This window comes from Mesocricetus auratus, unplaced genomic scaffold, assembly GCF_017639785.1.
Source record: "Mesocricetus auratus isolate SY011 unplaced genomic scaffold, BCM_Maur_2.0 Super-Scaffold_100004, whole genome shotgun sequence".
Taxonomy (NCBI): domain Eukaryota; kingdom Metazoa; phylum Chordata; class Mammalia; order Rodentia; family Cricetidae; genus Mesocricetus; species Mesocricetus auratus.
The window spans coordinates 110,523,429-110,548,751 of record NW_024429189.1 but is presented as its reverse complement, the minus strand read 5'-3'; the positions used below and the strand labels follow the sequence as shown (position 1 = coordinate 110,548,751).

Below are 25,323 nucleotides of genomic sequence, written 5' to 3'. Positions count from 1 at the left end.
AGGCAGGAGTATCATGAGCTCAAGACCAGCCTTGGCTATCTGAAACCTTGTTTCAAACCAACCAAACACACAATAACAACAAAGGAAGAAACAGCCAAAATGTCCATGACAGGTGTGCTTGCTAGTTTTTTTTGGTTTTTTGGGGGGTTTTTTTGGTTTTACGAGACAGGGTTTCTCTGTATTGTTTTGGAGGCTGTCGGACCAGTCCAGCTATGCTTGCTAGTTTTATGTCAACTTGACACAGCTAATGTCAATGGAGAGGAGGGAGGATCAATAGGATCAGGCTATAGGACAGCCTGTAGGACATTTTCTTAATTAGTAATTGACTTGGGAAGGCCTTGCCCATTGTGGGTGGTGCCACTCCTAGGCAGGTGGTCTTGGGTTCTATAAGCAAGCAGGCTGAGCAAGCCATGGAGAACAATCAGAAAGCAGCAGCCCTTCTTGAGTTCCTGTCGTGACTTCCTTTGATGATGACAATGCTTCGAAAGCATACACTAAATTAACCTTTTCCTCTGCAAGTTGTTTTGGCCATAGTGCTTCATCACAGCGATAGTAACCCTAAGATAATAGGAAAGTGTTTTGGTGTTACCATAATATGGTCATATAATGTAGTCAATGAAATTAAAAACAAAAACAGGGTACATCTATATGCACTACAAATGAAAGATGTCCAAGCATTTTAAGGGGAAATGTGAGAGTTAATATTACAATATATTTCTGCTTTGTATTGATTTTATTTTGAGACAGTCTTGCTGTAGCTCAGAACGGCCTAGAAATCATAATCACTATGGCTCAAGTCTCTAGTGCTGGATTAAAATTGTGTTCCATTATATCTAGCTATGCTGTGTGGTGTGTGTGTGTGTGTGTGAGAGAGAGAGAGAGAGAGAGAGAGAGAGAGAGAGAGAGAGAGAGAGAGAGAGAGAGAGAGAGAAAGAATATAGAGGCTATACTTTCTTCAATGCTATATGACATCCCCATCCCCTGTTGTGGACTATTAGTTTAAGATGTGTTACATTCGTTTATGCTGTGGAGTATTTGTTTAATGATGCAAAAATGTGTTGCATTCTTTTATGTTGCATTTGTTTAACTCTGTAAAACTGTGTTACTTTGCCTGTCTAAAACACCTGCTTGGTCTACTAAAGAGCTAAAAGGCCAGTAGCTAGGCAGGAGAGAGAAATAGGCAGGGTTGCCAGGCAGAAAGAATGAATAGGAGGAGAAATCTAGGCTTGAGAGAAGAAGAGGAACAAGGAACAAGAAAAGGAGAAGGAGGAGAGGAGAATGCTAGGAGCCAGCCATGGAGCAAGAAGGAAAAAAAGATATCTAGAATAAAGAAATGTTTAAAAGCCCAGAGGCAAAATGTAGTTAAGGAGAAATGGAATAATCTAAGTTAGAAAAGTTGGCTAAAAATAAGCCAAGCTAAGGTCTGGTATTTATAAGTAAAAATAAGTCTCAGTGTATTTATTTGGGAGCTGGTCCCCAAAGAGTTTTAAAAAAAAAAGAAGAAAAAACTACAATTCTGTGTGTGTGTGTGTGTGTGTGTGTGTGTGTGTGTGTGTGTGTGTGCGTGTGTGTGTCTGTCTGTCTGTCTGTCTTTTGGAACTCATTGGATAGTCCTGGCTGTCCTGGAACTTATTATGTAGAACAAGCTGCCTCTACCAAGAGTACTAGAATTAAAGGCATGCACCAATTATATATTTTTTTAATTTATAAGCTTTAAAAAGGTTTTCAGCTGGGTGGTGGTGGCATACCCCTTTAGTCCCAGTACTCAGGAGACAGAAACAGATGGATCTCTGTGAGTTTCAAGCCAGCCTGGTTTACAGAGTGAGTTCCAGGACAGCTAGGGCTGTTATACAGAGAAAAGTCTGTCTCAGCAAAACAAAACAAGAAAGAAATATTATCTCTAGAGACACATAAGACACATACTGGAATATCTATGGATAAAAGGCTGACACTTGAGATCTGGCTAAAGAAGTCAAGGGTACAGACGGGAGAAGGGTGAGAAGAGCCCCAGAGAACTGGATGAAGAGCAACACTGGGAATGGTTCTGCTGAAGGAAGGAGAGTCCAGGCTCTAGTCACCTTCAGGTGAGTTTAAATCTCCATAACAAAAAGCTAAAAAGTAATCAGATTGAAGACAATCTTCTGTTTGGTGTAGTCGTTCAAGCTTGCAATCCCAAAGCTTGGGAGGCAGGGGAAGGAGGGTTGTTCAAAGTTAGAGGCCAACATCTGCTACAGAGTGAGTTTCAGGGTGGCTTTGGCTAAAGAACCATGTGAAGATGGGCAAACAGAATGAGGGGACTGGAGAGTCACCAAGGAAATGATAAAACTTGATTAGTTAATGAACTAGTAAAGTAGTTATGGAAATGATAAAATGTTTTTTAGTGTTTACATACAGTAACACTCCCCCCCACACATCTACCCACCTCTGTTAGTATTCAGGCATCTGTACTGGTCTGCCCTTGGTGTTCTGACAGGATTTGTCCTCAGCTGCAGTCACTAAGAGCAGCACCACCTATGCACATTCACTATGTTGCCTTTTAAAAGGGCCCTGCCCACCTCCCTTCTTTCTCTGTTTTTCTCTCTTTCTCTGCCTGTCTCTCTGTCTACACTCTACCTCTTCTGCTCCTGTCTCCAGAGGCTGGTCTTCCCCTGCCCTCCCCACTCTTCCCATTCCCCTGCCCCTAGTTTAAAAAAAAACCTCCACGTGAGGTCTGTCACATGGTGTCTTTTTCTTGAACACAGCTTTTCTATAAATTACAACAACCCCAGTGACTGAAACTGTCCAGCCTCACAGCTCCAGATGCAGCTGGAAGGCTGGGTAAGTCTCCAGCCTGAGTGCTGGCAGTTCTCACACTTTACCTTTCACTTTCAAAGTGGAGGCAGACAGCTTCTCTCCCTCTGGTCTCATTGTTGGGGGCCTGTTATGAACAAGTTTCCACCATCCAGGCTCTCCAAATTCCTGAGCGCCTGAACGGAAGTACACAGGACTTCCCACACTGAGGCAACCTGCTACCGTGCTCCACCAGGTTGAAGTCTTCTTCCTAAAACACAGATAATTTAAAAGCTACTGACACTCCAATTTGATTGTAGCACAGCAAATACATTCTATTTAAACTCTCACTGATGCCAGGATGTCAAGTAGAGAGAGCACTGCAGCCCAGAGAAGGGTCTGGGGTCTGCCTGGTGTCAAGTCCATGCTCTGTCACCTTCCAGCTGCCTTAGTTTCCTCATCTGTGAAACCAGGATAACAGAGGATCCTTATAGGGTGGCTAAGGATCAAATGAAGTAATTCAGACACAAGAACACTTATCACAGCCAGGCATGGGGGCACACTCCTTTAATCTCAGCACTCAGGAGGCAGAGGTAGGCTCTCTCTGTGAGTTCAAACCCAGCTGGGTCTACAAAGCAAGTTCTAGGAGAGACCCTGTCTCAAAAAACCAACTACTTAATAATGGGGGGGGGGGTGATCAAGAAAGCAACCAGCTTTCTTGACTGAGTCTGGGCACAGGTAACATATTTAATCATTAGCCCTAGTGAATAGCTGCTTCACCCGGAGAACACATCTCTGATTCAGAGTGCCCTGACATACTAGAGTGACTCAAGCATGCTTCACAGACAGCAAATATAGCAAAGTAAAGAAACATGCGGAAGGCCAACTACTCATTCACTGAAAATTACTTTAAAGGCCACGATTTCCACTTTGCAACATAAATCAATTACTCAAAAACTTTCACTAAAGGGGAACAATCTAACAGTCAGAAAACAAAAGGAACAAACATATACTAAAAAACGAAGGAAAAACCTTCAACACTTGGCTTAGGTGAGTCCCCCAGTCCATGGGCAAAGGCTTCTTTGGGCTCCAAGCATCTCTCTTACATGCCCTATCACCCAAGAGCTAAGACCATGGGAGAAACTGTCTCTCCTGCTTTCTCATGCCCACCCATCCATCCCTATCAAGAAGGTTTTTTAATGTAGCTATTGGGATCCAAAAAATAACAAGAAAAAGTGTGGTATCATGCCTCCCAAAAAAGCTAACATTCCTCAAGCTCAACCAAACCAGAAATTCTTTTAAGGGTTTTTGTTTGTTTGTTTTTGGTTTGGTTTGTTTTTTTTTTTGGCGGTAGTGGTGGTTTTGTTTTTTGTTTTTGTTTTTTGAGACAGGGTTTCTTAGTGTAACAGGTCTGGCTGTCCTGGAACTCTCTTTGTAGGCCAGGCTGGCCTGGAACTCATAGAGATCCGCCTGCCTTTGCCTGCTGAGTGCTGGGATAAAAGGCATGTACCACACTGCCTGTTAGGATTTCTTTCTGAGTGGCTCACCCACTCCTCTTGAGTTGAACATTTGACTAGTTAGTCTTTTTAAGAAGTTGAAAAAAATCCTGCTTCTTCCACCTTTTCTTAGTTATTCCGGTGTTTCACCTATCTACTCCTCTCTAAACCAAAAAAAATTTTTTTGGTTTTTGGAGACAGGGTTTCTCTGTAGCTTTGGAAGCTGTCCTGGAACTAGCTCTTGTAGACCAGGCTGGTCTCAAACTCACAAAGATCCTCCTGCCTCTGTTTCACGAGTGCTGGGGTTAAAGGTGTGCGCCACCACACCCGGCTTAAACCGAATTTTTATTGTGGTGAAATAAGCAGACTATGCTCATCATCACCATTTTTAAGTGCAGAGTTCAGTGGCCATTAAGTACATTCATATTCTACAACCATTACCATCACCCACCTTTGTTTTATTGTACAAAACAAATTCTATACTCATTAAACAAATAACTCTCAAAGTCTACCCTGCTCCCCTATTGACAACAAACATCATTCTACTTCCTGGATCTATGTAAATTACCTAGTGTAAGTGGAATCATACAGTATACTTATGAGTGAGTTCATTTAGCGTAGTGCTCTCAAGATTTGTGCATGTTGTAACACATGGCAGAATCTTCTTCCTAAGACTAAATATGTATTCTATTATATGTACATACTATGCTTATAAATTCATGTGTGGATAGTCTGGTATTGCTTCCTCGTTTTAGGTATTTTGAGGACCAGAGCAGAGCTCTATGCACGATAATCCTACTTAGTTTCAAACACATGATCCTCCTGCCTCATGTTCCTAAATGGGGATTACAGATATGTGCCACCATGCCCATTTATTTTCTGATGGCTACCCTATAGGATAAGGTGGTGCCTCATAGCAGTTTTATTTGCATCTTCCTAGTGATTAGTGACTTTGAGCATCTTTTTATGTGCTTATTCATCACTTTTGTAACTTTGTTACCCACATTTGCAGTGAGGGGAAATGCAGTGACACTGGTTGCTGTCTCTGGACACTGCTGTGTTGAGAAGCAGCAAACAGTGACCAGAACACAAACACACAGTATTTACAGAAGGTTCTTTATAGTCTTATAGTCTATTTGCAAGCAGACACAAAATCAGATGAATACAGCTTCCTGTCTCAGGCTGGAGGTAGGTGATATGTAATCAGTTACCCTCTGTAGTGCTAGAACTAAAACTGACCACCGAATTCTCTAGAAGATACAAGCCTTTATTAAGTCCAGATCTCAAACATAGTTTCCTTAAACTAGTTCTACAAGTAAGATTGTAATAGGTGGGAACAGTATTGGCCCAGGATCATCTTCAAGTAGTTGAGGTTTTGTTTTGTTAAATTTGTTTACTTTATTTTTTTATGGGCATGATTGTTTGCCTCCATTTGTATTTGTACAATGTGTGCCAGGTGCTTGTGACATTCAGAAAAGGTCTTCAGAGTCCCTGGGACTGGAGTTACAGATAAGCGGGAGCTGCCATGTGGCTACAGGGAATCAATCTGGGTATCTTGTAAGAGCAACAAGTGTTCTTGACCACTGAGCTAACTCTCCAGAGGATGCTGTTTGTTCTTGGTTTTCTTTTTAAGAGAGGGTTTTTCTATGTGGCCTTGGCTGGTCTGGAACTTATAGACCAGGTTAGCTTTGAACTTACAGGTATCTTCCTAACTCTGCCTCTAGAGTGTTAGAATTAAAGTGTCATGCCACCATACTCGGTTTTCAGATTTTTTTAAAATGTAACTGTTATGACTATGTTCTTTCATATTCATATTTATGTACAACTAAGGAAAATAAGATGCTAGTTACCTATTAAACTACAACAAAACAAAACTATCAAACAAAATAAGATGTTATTTTATTGGGGCTACAGAGATGGATCAGTAGTTAAGAGCACTTACTGTTCTTGCAGAGGTTCAATTTCTAACACCCGTATCAGGTGACTCACAACTATCTGCAACTCCAGTTCCAGAGGATCCAACACCCTCCAATCTGTAGGTACCTGCAGGCATGTATTATACCTAAATTCATTCTCTCTCTCTCTCTCTCTCTCTCTCTCTCTCTCTCTCTCTCTCTCTCTCTCTCTCTCTCACATCACACAAACAGACACACGTACACAGTATCCTCTATAAGCATTCAAGACTAGAACTGTAAAAGCAGATTAAACAAAATTATATACAATGGCAACTAATCTATAAGAGCCAGACGTGGTACACACTTACAATTCCAGCACTTGAAATGCTGAGGTAGGAATATTTCCGAGTCCAATGACAGCCTAGGCTACACAGAGACAACTTGGTGGGTCAGGGCTACACAGTAAAATATAGCCTCAAAAACACTGCCTGATGTGGAGTAGGAGTACACTTTTAATCTGGGCACTCAGGAGGCAGAGGCAGGCAGGTCTCTATGAGTTCGAGGTGGGTCTACTCTATATATTGAGTTCTAAGACAGCCAGGGCTACATAGTGAGACCCTATTTCAAAAACAAAGAACAAAAAGCAGACAAAAACAAGACAAAAAAACCTTAATCTGAATTAAGTTCTCGTGTGTACATAAAAAATTTAAGTTATTCTTAAATAAACGTTCATATATTTAAACTACTAAGACACTAAAGGCATGAAATAAAAACATGAGTGAGAAGTCTAGCCAAATTTAAAAGTTCATTACATAGAGTACTATTCCCTTAGCTTCTGTGACAAATGAGGAGATACCATATTTAAAATTTTAAAGAGTGGGTCTGGGCCGGGCGTTGGTGGCACACGCCTTTAATCCCAGCACTCGGGAGGCAGAGGCAGGAGGATCTCTGTGAGTTCGAGGCCGGGCTGGACCGATAGCCTCTGAAACAGTACAGAGAAACCTTGTCTCATAAAAACCAAAAAAAAAAAAAAAAAAGAGTGGGTCTGGGATATAACTCATCAGGTAGAGTATTTACTTTGCATGCCAGAAGATCTGAGTTTTACACCCATCCCTGCATAGCAGCGTAAGCCTGTACTCTCAACACTCTAGAAGAGGCAGGAAGATCAGAAATCTTCAACTACATAGTGAGATTAAGGCCAGCCTGGGCTACATGGAACCTTATCTCAAATATTTAAAAAAGGGGGCTGGTGAGATGGCTCATCGAGTAAGAGCACTGGATATTCTTACAGAGGACACAGGTTCAATTCCCAGTACCCACATGCAGCTCACAAATACCTGTAACTCCAGTTTCAGGGGATTCAACACCCTCAGACATGCATGTAGCAAAACACCAATGCACATAAAATAAAAATAAATCATTAAAAAATAAAATAAAAAGGACTGTCCTGCAGAGAACAGAATTAAAATAACTCAAAAAAGTTTAACTTAAAGGTGCTTACAGGTGGCTTCTGTTGTGGACAGTGACCCTACTCAGAGAGACACCTGGGCACTTACTTGGTAACCACCTGAGAACCTTTGATATTTAAAGCAGTTCCCAAGTGAGTGACAGCACTGTTGCTGGACACTCAGGAAATGGAGTCACAGTGACTTCTAATTCTATTCCTACTCTCTGGGTAGATTACAGAAAGCATACTGCTGTATACTCTCACTATACTTGTGGTCTTTCTGACCAAAATACAGAATGCCAGGCTTGTCCTTATAGCATGGAATGCAGCTACAATGTCATACTGTTGGGTTATCATTAGTGGACTGACGTTCAGAGTTATATTCTATTTATGGTCAAATCATACAGTGTTCCACTTACAGTGTAATGTTCTTTTAAAAATAAGTATGTTTTTGCTTGTTTGTTTGCTTTTGTTTTTTCAAGACAGGGTTTCTCTGTAGCTTTGGAGTATGTCCTGGAAGTCACTGAGATCTTCCAACTCTGCCTCCCAAGTGCTGGGATTAAAGGCATACGCCATGACCACCCAGAAATAAGCATGTTTTTACAAATAACTTTAAGTAGGTAGATTAAGTATATAATTCAAGTGACACTCCAGTATAACCCCATACTATTGGTTTAATGGTTAACTACACAGAAACTGCTGGGTAGTGAGAACTTCTCACTGGTGTGTCAGAAACAAAAAAGCCATGGCCGGTTCCTCTCAGAACATGTTCTGGAACATGGCGAACAGCTCCTATTTAAATAAGTAATAATCTTAAAAACAGACAATTTACATTCACTGTCTTCCAGACGATAACTCACTAAACAGAAAGCACTTAGAGATAATGAAAACATACCAAGACCTAATTTTACCATTTTCCCTAATTCTGGTCCCTTATAAATAAAAATAGTGCATATTAAATTCCTAACATGTGTTGGGACACTAAATTAAAACATCAGATTTCCTTTTGTTATGAGTGTTAATTCTTTTCCAGGAGCATTAAAGAATTCAAGAACTCAAATAGCCCCTTTTGTAAATGTCTGGTCTGTTCTACTCTCACAGCAGCTTTCAGGCCTATAGGAAACCTGAGCAAAGCTAACTTCTCAGTACTACAGGGAAAAGGCTACCAGAGCTCAGAATTCAGTCCAGTGTTGCTCTGCTGCAGTGATCAAGAGCCAGTGTCATCTCTATGATGACCTAATTTGCAGTTTATGCATCTTAAGTAGGACCTCAGAGAGCAACCAGGAACCAGGGTTCCAAATTCACCTATGCAGCAACACTCACCCCTAATACTCAGAGCTCTTTAGGTCAACATGGCCTTCAGTATGTGGTCTCCACTGGGCAGGTCTAAGTCTAATGTTCATCCCTAACCCCATTAAAGCAATGCAGCCAGCAAGAAGGCTTAGAAGCAAAATTTAAACCACAATTACAGCAAGAGCACTTAATGAATGAGCCACATGTGTGTTAACGTGGCAAACTTTGTTTAGCACTGTAGGCAATAAGTGTGGATGCACCTCTGGAGTTAACAAGAGAAAAAACTGTAAGACTCGATTAATTTAGAGTAACCTGCAGGTATTAATCGCCTCTTCTGTTTCTCTTCTGATCCTATGTCCCCCATTTTAAAAGGACATCTCAGTCCTGTTTCCTCAAGTTAGCTACTCAAACTCATTTTAAAAAACCTAAGAAGACAGTCAGGCAGTAGTGTCACATGCCTTTAATCCCAGCACTAATGGAGGCAGCGACAGAAGCAGGTGAATCTCTTGAGTTCAAGTCCAGCCTGGTCTACAGAGTCAGTTCCAGGACAGCCAGAGTTATACAGAAAAACCCTGTCTCGAAAAACCAAAACCAAAACCAAACACTAAGAATCTCTGCAAAAGCAACATGTTCAATAAACCTACCTTCTCCTCTAGTGCAGAATAAGAAAACAATGTAAGCCCACATTTTCTGGTATACAGTTCTTCTTTGAGCTACACTGTTAAATCCAATCAGGGTTACATTAGGTTGTCAGTTTGTGTATACCTTGCTTACATCTTTCTTCTAGTATAAGATATTTTAAAATCATGTTACCTGTTTCCTAGTAAAAATGTCCAATGTTTCTCAATAAAAGCACAGATGTCTTCTTTCCACCGGAAATAACCTTGACGTCCACTTCCTTCCAGAGATAAGTTGTACATTGCCAACATGACCACCTGAAACACAAACGGAAGACGGGCTGGGAGGGTAGCCTGAGGAGAGACCCATGGGGGAAAGCTGTTCTGTTTTAGATTCCAAGTAGGAATGATGGAATGGAGGAAACACACGAAGGGCTGATGAGTGGCTGGACTGACCAGGGGGCACTGTCTCAAGCTCCCTGCTAGTCACAGCAGCTCTAAACAGGGGTTACCGCTGGCTGCAGCAGACCTCTAGGAGCTGACTCCATACAGCATGTTCTGATTGATGATGCTAGCCTTTATTCAATGTCTTAAAAATCACTTCTAAATGCATACTTTTCTAAGCATTTTACAGGGCAAAGACAAGACTCAAAAATTCACATCTGGGGCTGGAGAGATGGCTCAGAGGTTAAGAACAATAGTTGCTCTTCTAGAGGTCCTGAGTTCAATTCCCAGCAACCACATGGTGGCTCACAACCATCTGTAGTGAGATCTAGTGCCCTCTTCTGGCCTGCAGGCATACATGGAGTGCTGTATACATAATAAATAAATAAAATCTTTAAAAAAATTCACATCTGGGCAATATTGCAAGCATCTACTCAATGACACAGCCATTTGGAGCTGTAGATTCCTTTTTTTTTTCCTTTGAGACAGGATTTCTCTGTGTAGCTTTGGAACCCATCCTGGCACTCGCTCTGTAGACCAGGCTGGCTGGCTTCGAACTCACAGATATCTGCCTACCTCTGCCTCCCGATGTGCTGTGATTAAAGGTGTGAGCCCCCACACCCGGCCGATACCTTTTTTCAAATGGAGTAAACACTAAACAAGGGGCGGGAACTAAAAGGCTTGGCTGCCCATCCCATTCACAGAGGGCTCCAAGAACTCTGAAGCTCAGTGTACCAACTGCTATCTAGTCCAATCCTGTTATCTTTACAATGATTCCTGGCCTACTATGAGAAGTGCGGTCCAGAAATACAAAAACACATGCCATTATAGAAGACTTCAGTAGCACAGAAGAGAGGAAAATAAGAGTAAAAAGCATCTGAAATCTACTATCAGGAAATAAACACTGGGGGCTGCAGGCTGGCTCAGCAGTCAAGAGCCCATGCTGCTTCTCTTCCAGAGCTCAGTTCTCAGCACCCACACCAACCGCTTACAACCGCCTTCAACTCCAGCTGCAGGGGATCCACCAACAGTCCTCTGACTTCCATGAACACCTGCACATGTGTGCACACACACATAAAATAAAATCTTAATTCCTTTAAAGTTTCTATATAAAAAAGAAGCATGTACTTTGCTATGAGCAGTTAGGTACCTATTACTGTACTACTTAGGAGACTGGGATAGGGTTGTGAACTTAAGGACAGCCTAGATACATATAGGAAGATCCTGTCTAAAAAAAAACAAAAGCAAATAAGAACAAAGGAAAAATAAAAAGCCAGTTTTTAACATTTCAGTGGCTATGCTTTCAGACAATTCCTAGCATCTATATTTATGCAGATATTTTATATATGCAATTTTATAGAAATGGATAAAACTATAAAAGCAACTGAAAATCATGATCTCTTCCTACAATAAAAACCGTAGGAGCGCTGGACGTTGGTGGCGCACGCCTTTAATCCCAGCACTCGGGAGGCAGAGGCAGGCGGATCTCTGTGAGTTCGAGACCAGCCTGGACTACCAAGCGAGTTCCAAAGTTTTGGACAGCCTCCAAAGCAACAGAGAATCCCTGTCTCGAAAAACCAAAAAAAAAAAAAAAAAAAAAAAAAAAAAAAAACATAGGAGCTAGAGAAATGGCTGCTTTTCCAGAAGACCCAAATTCACTTCCCAGCATCTATGTCAGGTGGCTCACAATTGCCTGTAACTCCAGCTTCAGGGGACCCAACACCCTTTTCTGGCTTCTGCAGGCACTTGCACACATGTGCACAGACACATAAAATCGAATAAATCTAATATAACATGCTAACTTAAACTGAGCCTAAGAAACTGAGTAGAGAACAGAGTCTAAAAAAGAATTCTTAAAGGAGATCTGATGAACTGCAGTTAAAGCTACCCCCAGGTGTGTTAACATTAAGCCCTCAACGATTCTAAGAGAACGTCCACATCCATACCATGCATAGGGCCCTGGCATTATGCCACCAAGTTTCAACTTCCGTACATTAGCATGTGACAGCATACTGAACCCCCCAAACAGACTGTTCAGGTGTTTCCTACTTCTTTTTACATTAGGTCAGCTTCAGCCAATAGTTAAAACTCATGGAGAGTCACCTAATGGACGTGAAGTTTCAGTCTGAGGAGATCAAGTTTTGGAGATGGTTACACTTGAACAATGAAAAACAGTACATCTTATATTCTATATCTCTTATACAGAAAGAGAAAATTATCATTCAACATACACTTTAGTTATGGAATAAGCTTTGCCATTCTCAGACTCTTACTCATAAAATGTATTCACTGCCAATCTCAAGCACAGATGCCTGCTCGTTATTATTTCCAGTATGTTTAACATATTTCATGAATTACAAGTTATTTACTTGAAAACAGCTTTTCTGTTACCAGTATTCGTTGGACACACTAAATCCTAATCTGAAAGGATCTATTGTTCCTCCTCTTCCAGATCATGATCTAAAAACTGAAAAGCCAGATCAGTTTTCTACTCGCAACACCAGACCAAATTCACCGTAAGGAATCTGGTCTTCTGGACAGTATCTCCAGGGCCCATAAGGCTGTCTGAACTGGAGACACGGCGGACACTCGGGAGCTGCCTGCTGAAGGAGGCCCCGGACAAGAATGTGCAAATGTCTCTGGCCCCCATGTGTTTCGAAGTTTCTCCAAGTTTCTCCTCGGTACTGCATGCAAGTCAAGAGTCACCGAGAAGAGAAGACACAGAGGGGCATGGAGGGAAGAAAGGGGTCTTCAATCCAGAGGGCGACCTTTACTGGAGGGATTTTGTAATGCAAAGAAAATGCTATGTGTTGCAAGCATCTTCCTTACTTCTGCAGTAAATCAAAGTTTGAGGTTTAAAAAGCTGAAAACACAGATTATAATGCTCAAAGTATCTGGACCCCTACTGAAGTCACTGAGGACTAGCTGGTTCTCTTTCAGGTTTCCGGTAAGACAAGCTTTTCCAGTTGCTGCCAGAAACATTGGTAGTTTATGAGAATGTATGCCTAAGTCTTATGCATATCTAAGATACATAATTCATCACTTCTTCCTTCCAGGGTATTATCTAGCCAATGTATCTAGAAGTGAAAAAGTCTTCCCAATCGGTACTAAAATAATGGGGGTCAATAATCCATATTCTGAGGATTAGAAGACTAAGTTTTTGCCGGGTGGTATAGGCTCACGCCTTTAATCCTAGCACCTGGGAGGCAGAGACAGGCGAATCTCTGAGACCAGCCTGGTCTACAAGAGCTAGTTCCAGGACAGCCTCCAAAGCCACAGAGAAACCCTAATGCCCTCCCCAAGACAAAGTTTTCTTTCAAAAACATTACATTTCTAACATGTTAGAAAACTAACATTCTTGAAAATGACCCCTTATATTTGCTTTCCTCCATTTTACAGCTTTTATGAGATGCTGCTTGCAGGCTAAATACAAGTCCATGTATTTGTACTTCTCTTTGTAGTAACACTCCTAGCCTACATATAATATGCCATCTACAGGAGGGTAAAGTGTAATTGTGACCCCTCATGAAACTATATGCTCAATTCAAACTTCCTTCATTTTCTACCTATGCATTTTTGGCAAGTCAAAGCAGCTTCCTAAGGTAAGAGACAGGTTTCCTGGGGTGACCTAATAAAGCACTGGCAATGAGGACAGCTGTTCAGATTGTTATGGCTACTACAGTCTACAAGAAACACCCCAAGTAGCCAACACAGCACATCTAAAATCTTCCCCCAAACGTTTGTTTTCTTCAAGGCAAAGAGTGCTAGGGCAATTATCACATTTATCTGCCTGTGGAATGTCAGTGGCCCCTAAGGCCTAGGGGTGGAGGCTTCAGTTGGCTCATCTACCACAGTACTCTCCAGACCTCAAATAGTACCTGGTTTATTGTAGGCATTCAGTATGTGTCAAATAAATAAAAATAAACTAAAAAGCAAGACACCCAGGGGGGTCTGGAACACAGTCCACAGGGATAGCACTGAATGTAAGCAAGGTCGTGCGAGTTTGACCCCAGCATCACAAACATCAACAAAACCAGGGATTCCTGTAGTTCTTTATTTTTAACTTGTTACCTTACTATATATATATAAAATAAAACCAAACCATATAGCCTGAAGATCAGTAAAAAGTTACTATCTAGAGTGCTGGTACTTGAGACTGCTAAAAAAGTATCCATCAATAAAGACTTGTTTCCAAATGCAGAAAGGCTAAATCAATTGGTTACTTTGTCTTTGTTATCAATTCAAATTGTTTCTGCCAAATCTATTTCCAGTGTAGCCACCTCTGGTTTTATTATGCCAGAAATGACTGCCAGAAAATGTGGGCCTGGTTTTCAGTCGACTGTAAGCTTAGTATGACACAAACGAAATTGATTCAGATTCTCAAGAATTCACTACATCAGCATCGAGGTTTTGTTTTTTAAAGCACGAAGTGTTCTTTCCACACACTGTACCCCTTTTCATTGTGAAGCGTGAAGCACCCCACCCCCAGACCACTCTGAAGTTCCTCTCTCTGGATAATCGTTCCAATTTCTTGGGCAGCTAACCTGCTGCGTCTGAGAAGAGCTTGGTACTCACTTGCTGCCATGTCAGCTTCAGCCGCTCGCACTGCTCCTTGCCATCTGCTGAGCAATCGGAACAAGTAAACCTGAAAAAGTTATCGCCCTTAAGGTAACTGAGCTGTTCCCTTAGCTGACCTACGAGAAAAAACAAAAGTCACATCATGGATTTATCTCATGCAGTGGCAACCCAACGGCTCAGTTAATTGTCCAGATTTCCAAGTTTCCCATGGTGGGCTTTTTCATTTTCTGCAATCAACCCAGGACAGTAGCAGAGGAGAGGAAAAAGGTGTTTCTCCTTCTAAAGTCAGGCGCATGCCCCTCCTAGAACCCGTGGCTCCTTAGCTTTTAAGGAGAAAGTTCCTGGAAAAGCAGGTAAGATTGCTCTAACTGGATTTCCCAGCAGCCGCATTCCTGACTTCTCTAGGCAGGTCTCTTCAAACATTCTTTCAGGGAATACCTGAGCTTGTAGTACCAGCCAGGCACCAGGCTAGGAGCTAGATATGCAATGTCTAAGGCAGACATGACATGACCGGCGCCTGCTCTCGTGGGCTCATAAATCTGGAGGCAGCAGAGAACACAGGTAAACACAACTGCACTGGTTCTGGATTCTCATGGAGCATCAGAACCACCAGGCGGCTGGGCTTTATATCCCTACTACAGCCATGTCTGCCCCAGATGAAGTGCTTCTGTTTCTGAGCCCAGGTCTAGGCTCTACATTAAAGCTCCTAGGTGACACTGAGGCTTTGTGTACCAAGAAAACTTCCAGAGTAGACTATATATGCATCACAGGACAGTGTAAGGGCATAGGAGGAAAAAGGGATGTCCAACCCCACTGGGGAGCGAAAAGGGATCTACCGGGCCTAGGGGAAGGCTGCATGCGGATCAGGAGTGCAGGGAAGCAGTCCAGGTGCATATTCCAGAGAAAACAAAAAGGTACAAAGTCCTGGGAGCCAAGCGTTATTTAGAAAGAATGAAATGTTCACCTACCTCCCTGAAAAAAGTTAGCAGAGCCCAATCATGAAAGTCACCTTAAAATTTACCCTGGGAGGACAATAGGAAAGCCAGAAATATGGGGAGGAACCCAGTTTTACTAGATAGCTGAGAATCAAAAACTAGCTAAATAGTCAATTCTAGGTTTGTTTTCTATGAACTGTAGTAAATTATTAACCTATTTACAGAAGCTATTAATTAGAACAATTGGATCCATTTTTAACAAGAAAATGACCAACTTAACTAAGTGTATCATATCTCTATTTCACCAACTATGAACTTTAACAGTGTTCCTCCAGTACACATGCCTTGTCTCTTGCCTACTAGAAAATACTGTGTGGGTACAAATCATGATGGCTGACAAAGCATGCTATGAAGCAGGCAGCCAAATACCTCAAGATCTGTGCATTGTGATTCCTTCCAGCAGATAAAGGAGGCCCACACTAGAAAATAAGCCTAGTCCAAAGGCAGGAAGCAAACACTGTTGCACTGCCAATTCTAACCTCCCATCAGAAGACAATAGCAGTTTTCCACAAATGTCAAACATAACACAGTAAGTTCTATGAACTTGAACCTTTAATTCTATACTGGCAACAACAGAATGTGTCCCCCAACCCACAGCATAATCTTTTTAGAAAAATACGGCCGATTCCTTAAGTGACATAGGAGTCCTAGTTTTTCTTAGGCTACCACCCAGAATGTTAATTTAACAATGGGATAGTGGTTAATAAATTTAGTACAACGGTGGTTTTGTGAGGCCGGAGAGATGGCTTGGCAGTTGAGAACACTTACAACCGTTGCAGAGGCTACGTGTTCAGTTCTCAGCACCCACACAGTGGCTCACAACCATGTCAGAGCTCCTCTCCTCTAACCTCTGCAAGCACTGCAGAGACATGGTGTTCATACACTCAGGCACACACATACATATAAAACAAATGAATGTTTAAAAAACTAAAAACAAAATAATGTGGTTTTGACAAATTTACATTTGGTCAACTAGACTAATAATAATAAATATAATAATTATCTTTTTTTTTTCAAGTCTATTTTATTAGTGTTTTTCACAGACTGGAAGACAAACCATCACACAGGGACCGACCAATCAAAGGAATTGAGAAGCTCCTTACTGGCTGGGATCCATTTCTGGCACTTGTCACAGAAGTAAGACAGCTGCTCCTCCATCCACGATACATCTCCTTCATCGCTGTTGAGGGAGTCCCCACTCTGGTCGTGAGATAAGTCCACTGATGCCTGATCCTCTGATTCAACAATTAGGAGAGTCTCTCCCTCCACCTCCCCTTCCTCCAGCCCTTCGGAGGTGGATGTTCTGGTGGCTTCATCATCATGCCGGCTGAGCAGACCACCCAGGTGGATGTTACTCTCCATCATTCCCTGCTCACAAGCACACCTAAGCTGACAGGCTGCTGCAGAATCCCCCAGACAACTTCACAAGAGTATCTGCCCACGACTACTTTATCCAGACAGAACAGACTCTTAAAAGAATGATTTAAGACAGGATTCACTGTCCTTTATTTAATAAAGTTTAAGTGGACAGTGACGGGGGGGAGGGGAAGGACAGCTTTCACTAACTATTCTCTATCAACACACACACACATATATACACATAAACCCAGCACTGCCCCATCAATTTTTCATAGTCAAGTATTTTGAGATCCTCTTTCCAACATCTTCTCTCTTTCTGCTTCAAGTTGCTTAGTCAAAATAATCTGTTCTCCCAAAAGACGAATGTTTTCTTTTTTCTGATTCTGCCTCTCAATGTCTCTGATCACTCCATCACGAAGCCTCTAAAAAACATAAGAAGCAGATTTTAGTTACTCTCTGAACAGGTGGCTCCCATCCTGTGCCTCCAAATCTAAATAACAGTGCCACTAAAATACACTCAGAATGTTCCGATTCCAAATACCCAATTACTATTTTAACTTCTGTACATTGTAAATAAAGAAACCACCAAGTAAATCTGGTAATGTGTTATGTTAATACTGAAGTGAATTCTTACCACATTTTAAGAAATTCCTGAACACAGAAAACTTGTGGGAATTAATAATAAAACAGGCACTCTTTTGGATTTTATAAATGTAATTGCTTTTAAAATGTGATGAGTTGGTACAGCAAAACTGTGAACTACCTTCCTATAATCAGTGACCTGAGACAGACAACAAACATCAAGAGAAAACACAGACAGGAAGAATGTGAGAAAATAAAGGACTTCTATCATGAAAAGGCAGAAACATAAAATTTCCAATCAATTTGATTAGAAATAAAAAAGGGGGACTATTATTAGTGAAAAAGTAAGTTCTTCAACGATCATTACTTTGATAAACTCTAAAAAACAGAATCTCAGAATGTGAACCTAGGCCTAACATGAAATTTAAAATATTTACTTGGTTACTATTACGAATGTTTTATAGTTTGTAGCTCACAAGAGTACATTTTTAACAGAAGCTTCATAAGATTATTATTTTCACTTTAAAAACTTTAATTCTGAGCCAGGTGGTGGTAGCTCACACCTTTAATCTCAGCACTTGAGAGGTAGAGATAGATGGATCTCTGTGAGCTCAAGATCAGCCTAGTGTACAAGAGTTAGTTCCAGGACAGGCTCCAAAGCTACTCAGAGAAACCCTGTCTCAGGCCAGGTGTTGGTGGCACATGCCTTTAATCCCAGCACTTGGGAGGCAGAGGCAGGCGGATCTCTGTGAGTTCAAGACCAGCCTGGTCTACCACGTGAGTTCCAGGACAGGCTCCAAAACAATATAGAGAAACCCTGTCTCAAAAAAAAAAAAAAAAAAAAAAAAAAGAAAAGAAAAGAAAAAGAAAAAGAAACCCTGTCTCAAAAAGCAAAACAAAAACCACTTAATTCTATTTTATGTGTATGGGTGTTCTGTCTACAAGTTATGCTGGTACAGTGACTGTAGAAGCCAGAAGAGGGTGTTCAATACTCTGGAACTGGAGTTACAAATGGTTATAAGCTATGGCATGGGTGCTGGCAATCAAACCCAGTTCCTCTGTAAGAGAAGCAAGTGCTCATAACCACTGAGCCAACTCTCCATTCCCTATAACTATTTTTTTCTTTTTTCTTTTTTCTTTTTTTGTTTTTTTGTTTTTTTTGTTTTACAAGACAGGGTTTCTCTGTATTATTTTGGAGGCTGTCGGTCCAGCCCAACCTCGAACTCACAGAGATCCACCTGCCTCTGCCTCCCGAGTGCTGAGATTAAAGGCGTACACCACCACCACCCGGCAACTTTTTTTTCTCTAAGTATCTTTCTATGTAATCCTTACTGTCCTGGAACTCCTTATGTAGACCAGGCTGACCTCAAACTCACAGAGATCTGCCTGCTTCTGCTTCTGCCTGCCACCTATCTCTACTTTCAAAGACTTTGCCTAAGAAAGAATTGGAATCAACCTAGTTGTCCACCAACAGATGAATGGATAACAAAAATCTGGTGTGCATGTGCAAACACACACACACACACAGAATACTACTCAGCTCTAAAGAAAAATAAAGTTTAAGAACTGCAGTAAGATGGATAGAATTAAATGTATAATATTGAGCAAGGTCACACAATCTCAGAAAGAAATCTGTGTTCTCTCTCATATGCAGAATCTAGCCAATGATATTTATATATATACAAACAAATGCACATGTGGGTATAGTATAACGTGAAGGAAGAAGAACAAGAAAGGCTAATACATAAGGGTTATACACAGGATGGTATAGGAAGAACTGGATGGTAGTGGACATGAGTTATAAAATAAGCTAACTGTTTTTCTAGTACTAATTCTGTCATGGATTTTGGGGGTTTGGTGGTAAGTGCATAAAATATATTCAATATTGAAAGTATAAAATTTAATGTGAAGCTTCACAGCTTCTGTTCTGAATGCCTATTCTAACTGTACAGAAGGGCTAGAGAGATGGTTTAGATGTTAAATGCACTTAGCTTTTGCAAATGACCTGAATTCGATTCTCATGGCAGCTCACAAGTGTCTGTAACTCCAGTCCAAGGGATGTGATGCCCTCTTCTGACCTCCATGGGCACCAGACATTTGTGTATGTTAATAAATATATGTAAACGTTCATAAATATAAAATAATAAAATAAATTATTAAAGAAAAATTTAAAACTAACTATAGAAGTTTATTGAGTCATACAGATTTTGAGTCTCATTACTTTGGTATGTGATTTTTTTTATTTGCAAGATGTTTTAATTTTCGCTGTTATTTTTACAATACAGTTTATCAAAAAAAAAAAAAAAAGACTAACCTAGCACTTGCTGAGCCTCTCCCAGATCTACAGTTTCATTTGTTACACCAAGGGAGTTGGGAAATATAAGAGTCAAGGCTAAGGTCCAGCATAGTGGTACACACCTTTAGTTGCAGCACTTAGGAGGTAGTATCAGGAAGATCTCTCTGAATTCCAGGCCAGACAAAAAACTACGCAGGGAGACTTTGTCTCAAAATAAAATAAAACCTTTAAAAAACTGCCTAGATGGCAACTTAACTGAAATTCATTTTTGTTTTGTTTGAGATGGCAACTTAACAGAAATTCAATTTTTGTTTTATTTGAGATGAGTTCTTGTAATGTAGCCAAAGATGGCCATGACATAGTCAAGACCCTTCTGCTTTAGCCTCCCAAGTACTGGCTCAACCTTCTTAGATCCCCAGATCTTCTTGTTACAGTGTTCCTGATACCAGGATATGCCTCAAAATTCTTTCAATATTAATCACCCAGCTCTATCCCTTCTTTTGTAGGACATTAGCATGTGCTAAGACCTTCATCTCTACCCACAGTCCTCCAACTTTCACTTGCTACCCTAACCTAAGATGTCTTGTCTAGGTTAGCTTTATGTCAACTTGACCCAAGCAAGAGTCATTTGGGAAGAGGGAACCTCAATCTAAAAGATTCCCACACCAGACTGGACTGTGAGCAAGCCTATGGTGCATTTTCTTGATTAGTGGTTAATGTGACGGGGCCCAATCTATTATGGGTGCTGCCACCCTAGGCAAGTGGTTCTGGGTGTGTAAGAAAACAAACTCACAAGCCAAGATCAAGTTAGTAAATAGTACCTCTCCACAGCCTCTCTGTCAGTTCCTCTCCCAGGTTCCTGTGCCCTGACTTTCCTCAGTGATCAACTGTGATACAGAACTGTAAGCAGAAATAAACTTTTTCCTCCCCAGGTTGATTTTATCACAGAAACAGAAACCCAAAGACAGAAATTGGTACCAGAAGTGGGGTGTTGCTGTGCTAGACCTGATGTATTTGGGAGAGGGGGTTGTAAATACTGTTGAGTGCTCAGAGTTCAGTAGGTTGTTCTTTGGGATCTTGGAAGAGTGTTGAGAGAAATGCAAATGGTAGAGGCCAGCTTATGAAGCTGAAACTAAAGAGAGAAGTTTTGAGAGTCCTTTACAGATTATATGAGGGCTGTTTGTATAATATTTTGAATTGAGAATATATGGCTCTGGTCAGCTGGGGTTTAAGAACCAGCTGTGATTAGGAAGAGACCAGCACCACTGAAGTAAGACCTATACTGGGACAATTTACAAGGGCTGGCTGGAGCTGAGAACAGACCAACATCAGTGAGGTGAAATCTTCTGAGAAGTATTTCCTCAGGGTCAGCACACAGAAGCTGTGGTCCAGAGGGAGGCAAGATTGTCTACCTTGTGCTAGCAGCCAAACTTTGAGAGTCCTTTACAGATTATATGTAAGTCTCCCAGGTTTAGTTGAAGTTCAAGTCCCAAGGATCATGGGGAGAAGTTAATGCTTGCACATTTCAGGGTCAGAGTCCCTAAAGAGAGTCATGAAGAGCTTATTGGTAGCTATACAGCCTAGTTGCAGTGCAGACCCCAATATTTTGGAGATACCAATATCATGGGATGACCACTAAGAACAGCAACTTCTATGGAACAGAACCAGCCTGAGCAGATGGCAGAGCTGGAAAAATACCACAGCTAAGGCTCCCGCAGAGCCCAAAAGGATGGTGAATGGGTACTAGATGTCAAGTATTGAACTTTCTACACTAATGTTTTTGGTTTTGCTTTGTTTAGAATGTAACTGTGCCCTGGTTCTTCCTTACTGGAGTAAGAAAGTATTTAATTTACATTTGATTTTACAGGAGTCCACAATTAAGAGACTTTGGATATTTTAGAAAGGGTTGAACTCTGAAGAAGACATTTGACATTTTAAAGAGTCTGAACATGGGCCAGAAATGGTGGTACATGACTTTAATCTCAACACTCAGCAGGCAGAGACAGACAAATCTAGTGAGTTAGCAACCATCCTCGCCTACAAAATGAGTTCCTGGACAACTAAGACAGTTTGGAACAGTGGTTCTCAACTTGTGGGTGACCCTTTTGGGTGGAACAACCCTTTCATAGGAGTCATTTAAGGCCATCAAAAACCACAAATATTTACACTGAGATTCATAGCAAGACTACAGTTATGAAGTAGCAAGGAACATAACAAAGAGTCACATCATTAGGAAGGTTGAGAAGCACTGATTTAGAGAAACCCTGTCTCACAAAAGAGAAAGAACCTGAACTTTTAAAGACAGAGACTTTTAAAGTTAGGAATATGTTTTATATTGTGATACTGATATTAATATGAGATCTTAAGGAACAAAGAGGAAAAGATCACAACTTAATAAGTGATATGTTGTATCAAGCTGATGAGGGATCAATTGTACTTGTTAGTTTTTACCAACTTGACACAAACCTAGACATGTCTGAAGAGAACATTTCTTAATTTTACTCTCTCTCTCTCTCTCTCTCTCTCTCTCTCTCTCTCTCTCTCTCTCTCTCTCTCTCTCTCTGTGTGTGTGTGTGTGTGTGTGTGTGTAGCAGAGGCCAGAAGAGAGTGAATCCCTTGGAACTGGAATGAGACAGTTGTGAGTCACCTGACATAGATGCTTATGGGCCCTTAGGAAGAACAACAGTGCTCCTCACTGCTGAGCCATCTCTCCAACACCTGAAAGAGGGAACCTTGAGAGAATGCCTCCTAAGACAGGCCTAGAGGTAACTCTGTGGGGTATTGTCTTGATAAATGATTGATACATTGTGGGTGGTGCCACTCCTGAACAGGTGGTCCTGAATGTACAAGGAGGCAAAACTGAGCAAGCCAGTGAGCAACGTTCTTCATGGTTTCTGCTTCAGTTCCTACTTCCAGGTTCCTGCCTCAGCTTCTTTCGATGACGGACTACGATATGAAACTGTAAGCTGAAAGAAACCCTTTCCTCCCTAAGTTGCTTTTGGTCATGGTGTTTTATCACAGCAGTAGAAACCCCAAGACAGCTCTTTACTAACCTAATACTAACGTCTAGAGCTGTGATTCCTGTAGAATCACTAACATCCTCAACTTACCATAGGACTACACCCAGAAAAACTCATAATAAACTGAAAACAACAAAGTCAAAAGGGATACTGAGTCTAACCTAACGTATGGAATGTCAGAACTCAGCAACACTATACCACAGAACACCACCATCCTACAGCTCCCGAGGGTCTGTGGCTTGTCCTGCTGTCCAGCATCTTGAAAGAATCCTGTCATTCATCCACAGCCCAGGAAAATAACAGAATTCAATATGCAAAGAAAGTTTCACTAAATACAAACCATGTTGCTTTCCTATCATCATAGTCAAAACCAACTCTTGAACGGTTTATAAGTTAGGGCCCATATGTACTTGGCTTCTACTAAGTTGCTTCGAGGGTTAAAGACAATGTATGTAAAGTGAAAAACACCATGCCTGGTGTAGACAGAAAACAAGTCATTATTTCATTTATTGCTGCCTTGAGGTTTTCAACACATCCACCATACCAATCCTGCCTTCCTCGATGTTAGACCGTCAGTTGCTAATGAAGATCTACAGAGAGGTATTTGGTCAGTCTTTATCACTAACTTCACAAAATGCCTAAATCTTTCTGTTCTCCCACACTTCCATTCTCAACCCTGTTTCATTAAAGACCTTGGCGTAGCTTTGGAACATAGCTGAGTCTCCGTGCCTCAAGGAATCTGGTTGCATGTAAAAATTTCTCTGGAACACGGCTTGAGACAAAGCTCTAATTCCAACCCATCTTCAAAACACACCAGGACGACACAGACATCCTGTCCTAGCCTACAAGTTTAATCAGAACAACCATCTTTTCCTTTTCCTCCTCGTTAAGAAGGAAGTTTCTTGCTTCTACTCCAAAAGATATCCCCATGGAACTATTCTTAACGCCAAATCTCTGATCTCTCTCCTCTAAATCCCACCCAGCTCGTCAAAATGCTTATGCCATTTCAAGATTCCTCTCCGATTTCTAGATTGTTAATTCCAAAGTCAATGAGGCTGTTTACTCTTGATGCTTTCAATGCATTACATCTGCCTTTGGTAAAATCCGGTTCAAGTGAAATACCTGTCAGGCCAAATACAAATACTGGCCTGCGGAGTGTAGTTCCGTTGTGAAAAAGAACAGACTCTAGAGAGGCCATTATTAACTATGCGTTCTCAAAGTGCCTAGCGTACTAACCGTTGCAAACTTGAATGAGAGCATAAGAACTGACGTGATCAATAAGCCAGATAGTCCCCGAAATAAAAGCTTCAAAAGAAAACGTCGAGGGCGCTATCTTCTACCGTTTCCAGAACCTGCTTTCCATAGCAGACTGCTCACTTAACGCCGGAATTACAAAAATCTCAAGTTACATTGACCAAAGGCACTTGGGGTGTGCTAGGTGTGAGCTGCGTTATCTCGGGATTTAACAATTACTGGGTATTGCTTTGTGGGGTGTGGCGCCCCCCCGGGCCTCGTGCTCGCCCTACCACTGCTCTCTACCTCAGGGATACACCCCCGCCCCAGGTGTCCGCCCTAGCCCTAGGCCTCGTGGCTGAGGAGAGGAGTCAGAAACCCGAAAGCGCCCTTGAAGCCGGGCCGGCCCGCCATGCGCGCGGGGACCGCTGCGGGCTCCGCGCTCCGGAAGACGCGGTCACGTGACACCGACCTGCCGGTCCTGCCGCTGCTTCAGATGCACGCCGGCCACCGTGGCCGCCGTCAGCAGCACCGAGAGGCCCAGCACCGCCTTCGAACTCCTCGACATTCCCGCTCCCGGCCGCGGACTCGCTCCCGCGCCCGCCGCCGCCGCCGCCGCCACGGCCCAGGCTCGACCCCTCGAGCGCAGAGCTGTCGCAAGGTCGCTGTCGTCGTCAGGCTCGAGCAATCGAGCGCCGAGCGTAGACCCTGCCCAACTTGACTCCGCGGCTTCTGCTGGGGCCCTGGAGCAGTGGGGTTCACCAACTGGGGACGCCTGCACTAGGAAGTCGTTGTGCTGGGCAGCTTTGGAGACGCGAGGTTCGGCTTGGGGAGGACCTTGAGGAGTATGAGCAGAGAACAGTTTAACCCTATGGGGCGACTGGATCAGACCCTGAATTTCTTAGGATCTAAAAGCTGGGTGGTTGGTTTTTGACAACGTCTTGCTTGGCAGCTCAGACTGGCCTCAGCCTCCGCTACATCGTGTCGCCTATTCACATCTCAACTTTGGGGAGTGCGCTGGGTCAGGCAAGCATACGGAATGTGTAGCCCGTTTGTCTTTGATTCCCATAGCCTGCCGGATATGTCATACTAACTAGGAAAATTAGAGACTAGAGTAGTTCACAAGAAGCTAAGGATGGTGTCATTTGTACTTACCCCTAAAATTAAAGAGGCTTGATTTCCCAGAACTTTAAACAAGCTGCCAATGAAGAGCAGTGGATCACTAAATCACTCTGACCCACAAAAATGGTGTTGATAGGGCTAATTCAGCTTTCCCCAGGGCTTCTCCAACATTCACCT

The 25,323-nt window shown here is 42.0% G+C and overlaps 2 protein-coding genes across 5 annotated transcripts in view; both read right to left on the bottom strand.

Annotated features, from left to right (window-relative positions):
* Kat14 (lysine acetyltransferase 14) overlaps window positions 1–16,899 on the bottom strand; it is a 33,734-nt gene extending 16,835 nt beyond the window's left edge. For all 4 annotated transcript variants that reach the window (XM_040746407.1, XM_040746408.1, XM_040746410.1 and 1 more), the window contains exons 1-4: window positions 16,638–16,899; window positions 14,537–14,655; window positions 9,714–9,835; window positions 2,859–3,040 (exon numbers count right to left, since the gene is read on the bottom strand). In XM_040746407.1, the coding sequence (XP_040602341.1) occupies window positions 2,859–3,040; window positions 9,714–9,835; window positions 14,537–14,655; window positions 16,638–16,899 (685 nt within the window). The remainder of the gene's footprint in view (window positions 1–2,858; window positions 3,041–9,713; window positions 9,836–14,536; window positions 14,656–16,637) is intronic.
* A 114-nt stretch (window positions 16,900–17,013) lies between these two features.
* On the bottom strand, window positions 17,014–24,661 carry LOC101842414 (protein PET117 homolog, mitochondrial). Its single transcript, XM_005068709.4, has 2 exons — window positions 24,497–24,661; window positions 17,014–17,315 (listed from the first exon to the last, which is right to left on the bottom strand). Exons 1-2 carry the CDS (start codon window positions 24,590–24,592, stop codon window positions 17,169–17,171), a joined length of 243 nt encoding a protein of 80 aa, XP_005068766.1. The 5' UTR covers window positions 24,593–24,661; the 3' UTR covers window positions 17,014–17,168.
* Window positions 24,662–25,323: the final 662 nt, after the last annotated feature.

Bases quoted from the DNA above. Each gene is read 5' to 3' on its own strand.
- LOC101842414 (XM_005068709.4), bottom strand. From the start codon at position 24,592: ATGTCGAGGAGTTCGAAGGCGGTGCTGGGCCTCTCGGTGCTGCTGACG. The intron at 17,316-24,496 runs GTCGGTGTCACG...TATGTTTTTTAG, and splicing joins AGCAGCGGCAGGACCGGCAG to AGGCTTCGTGATGGAGTGAT.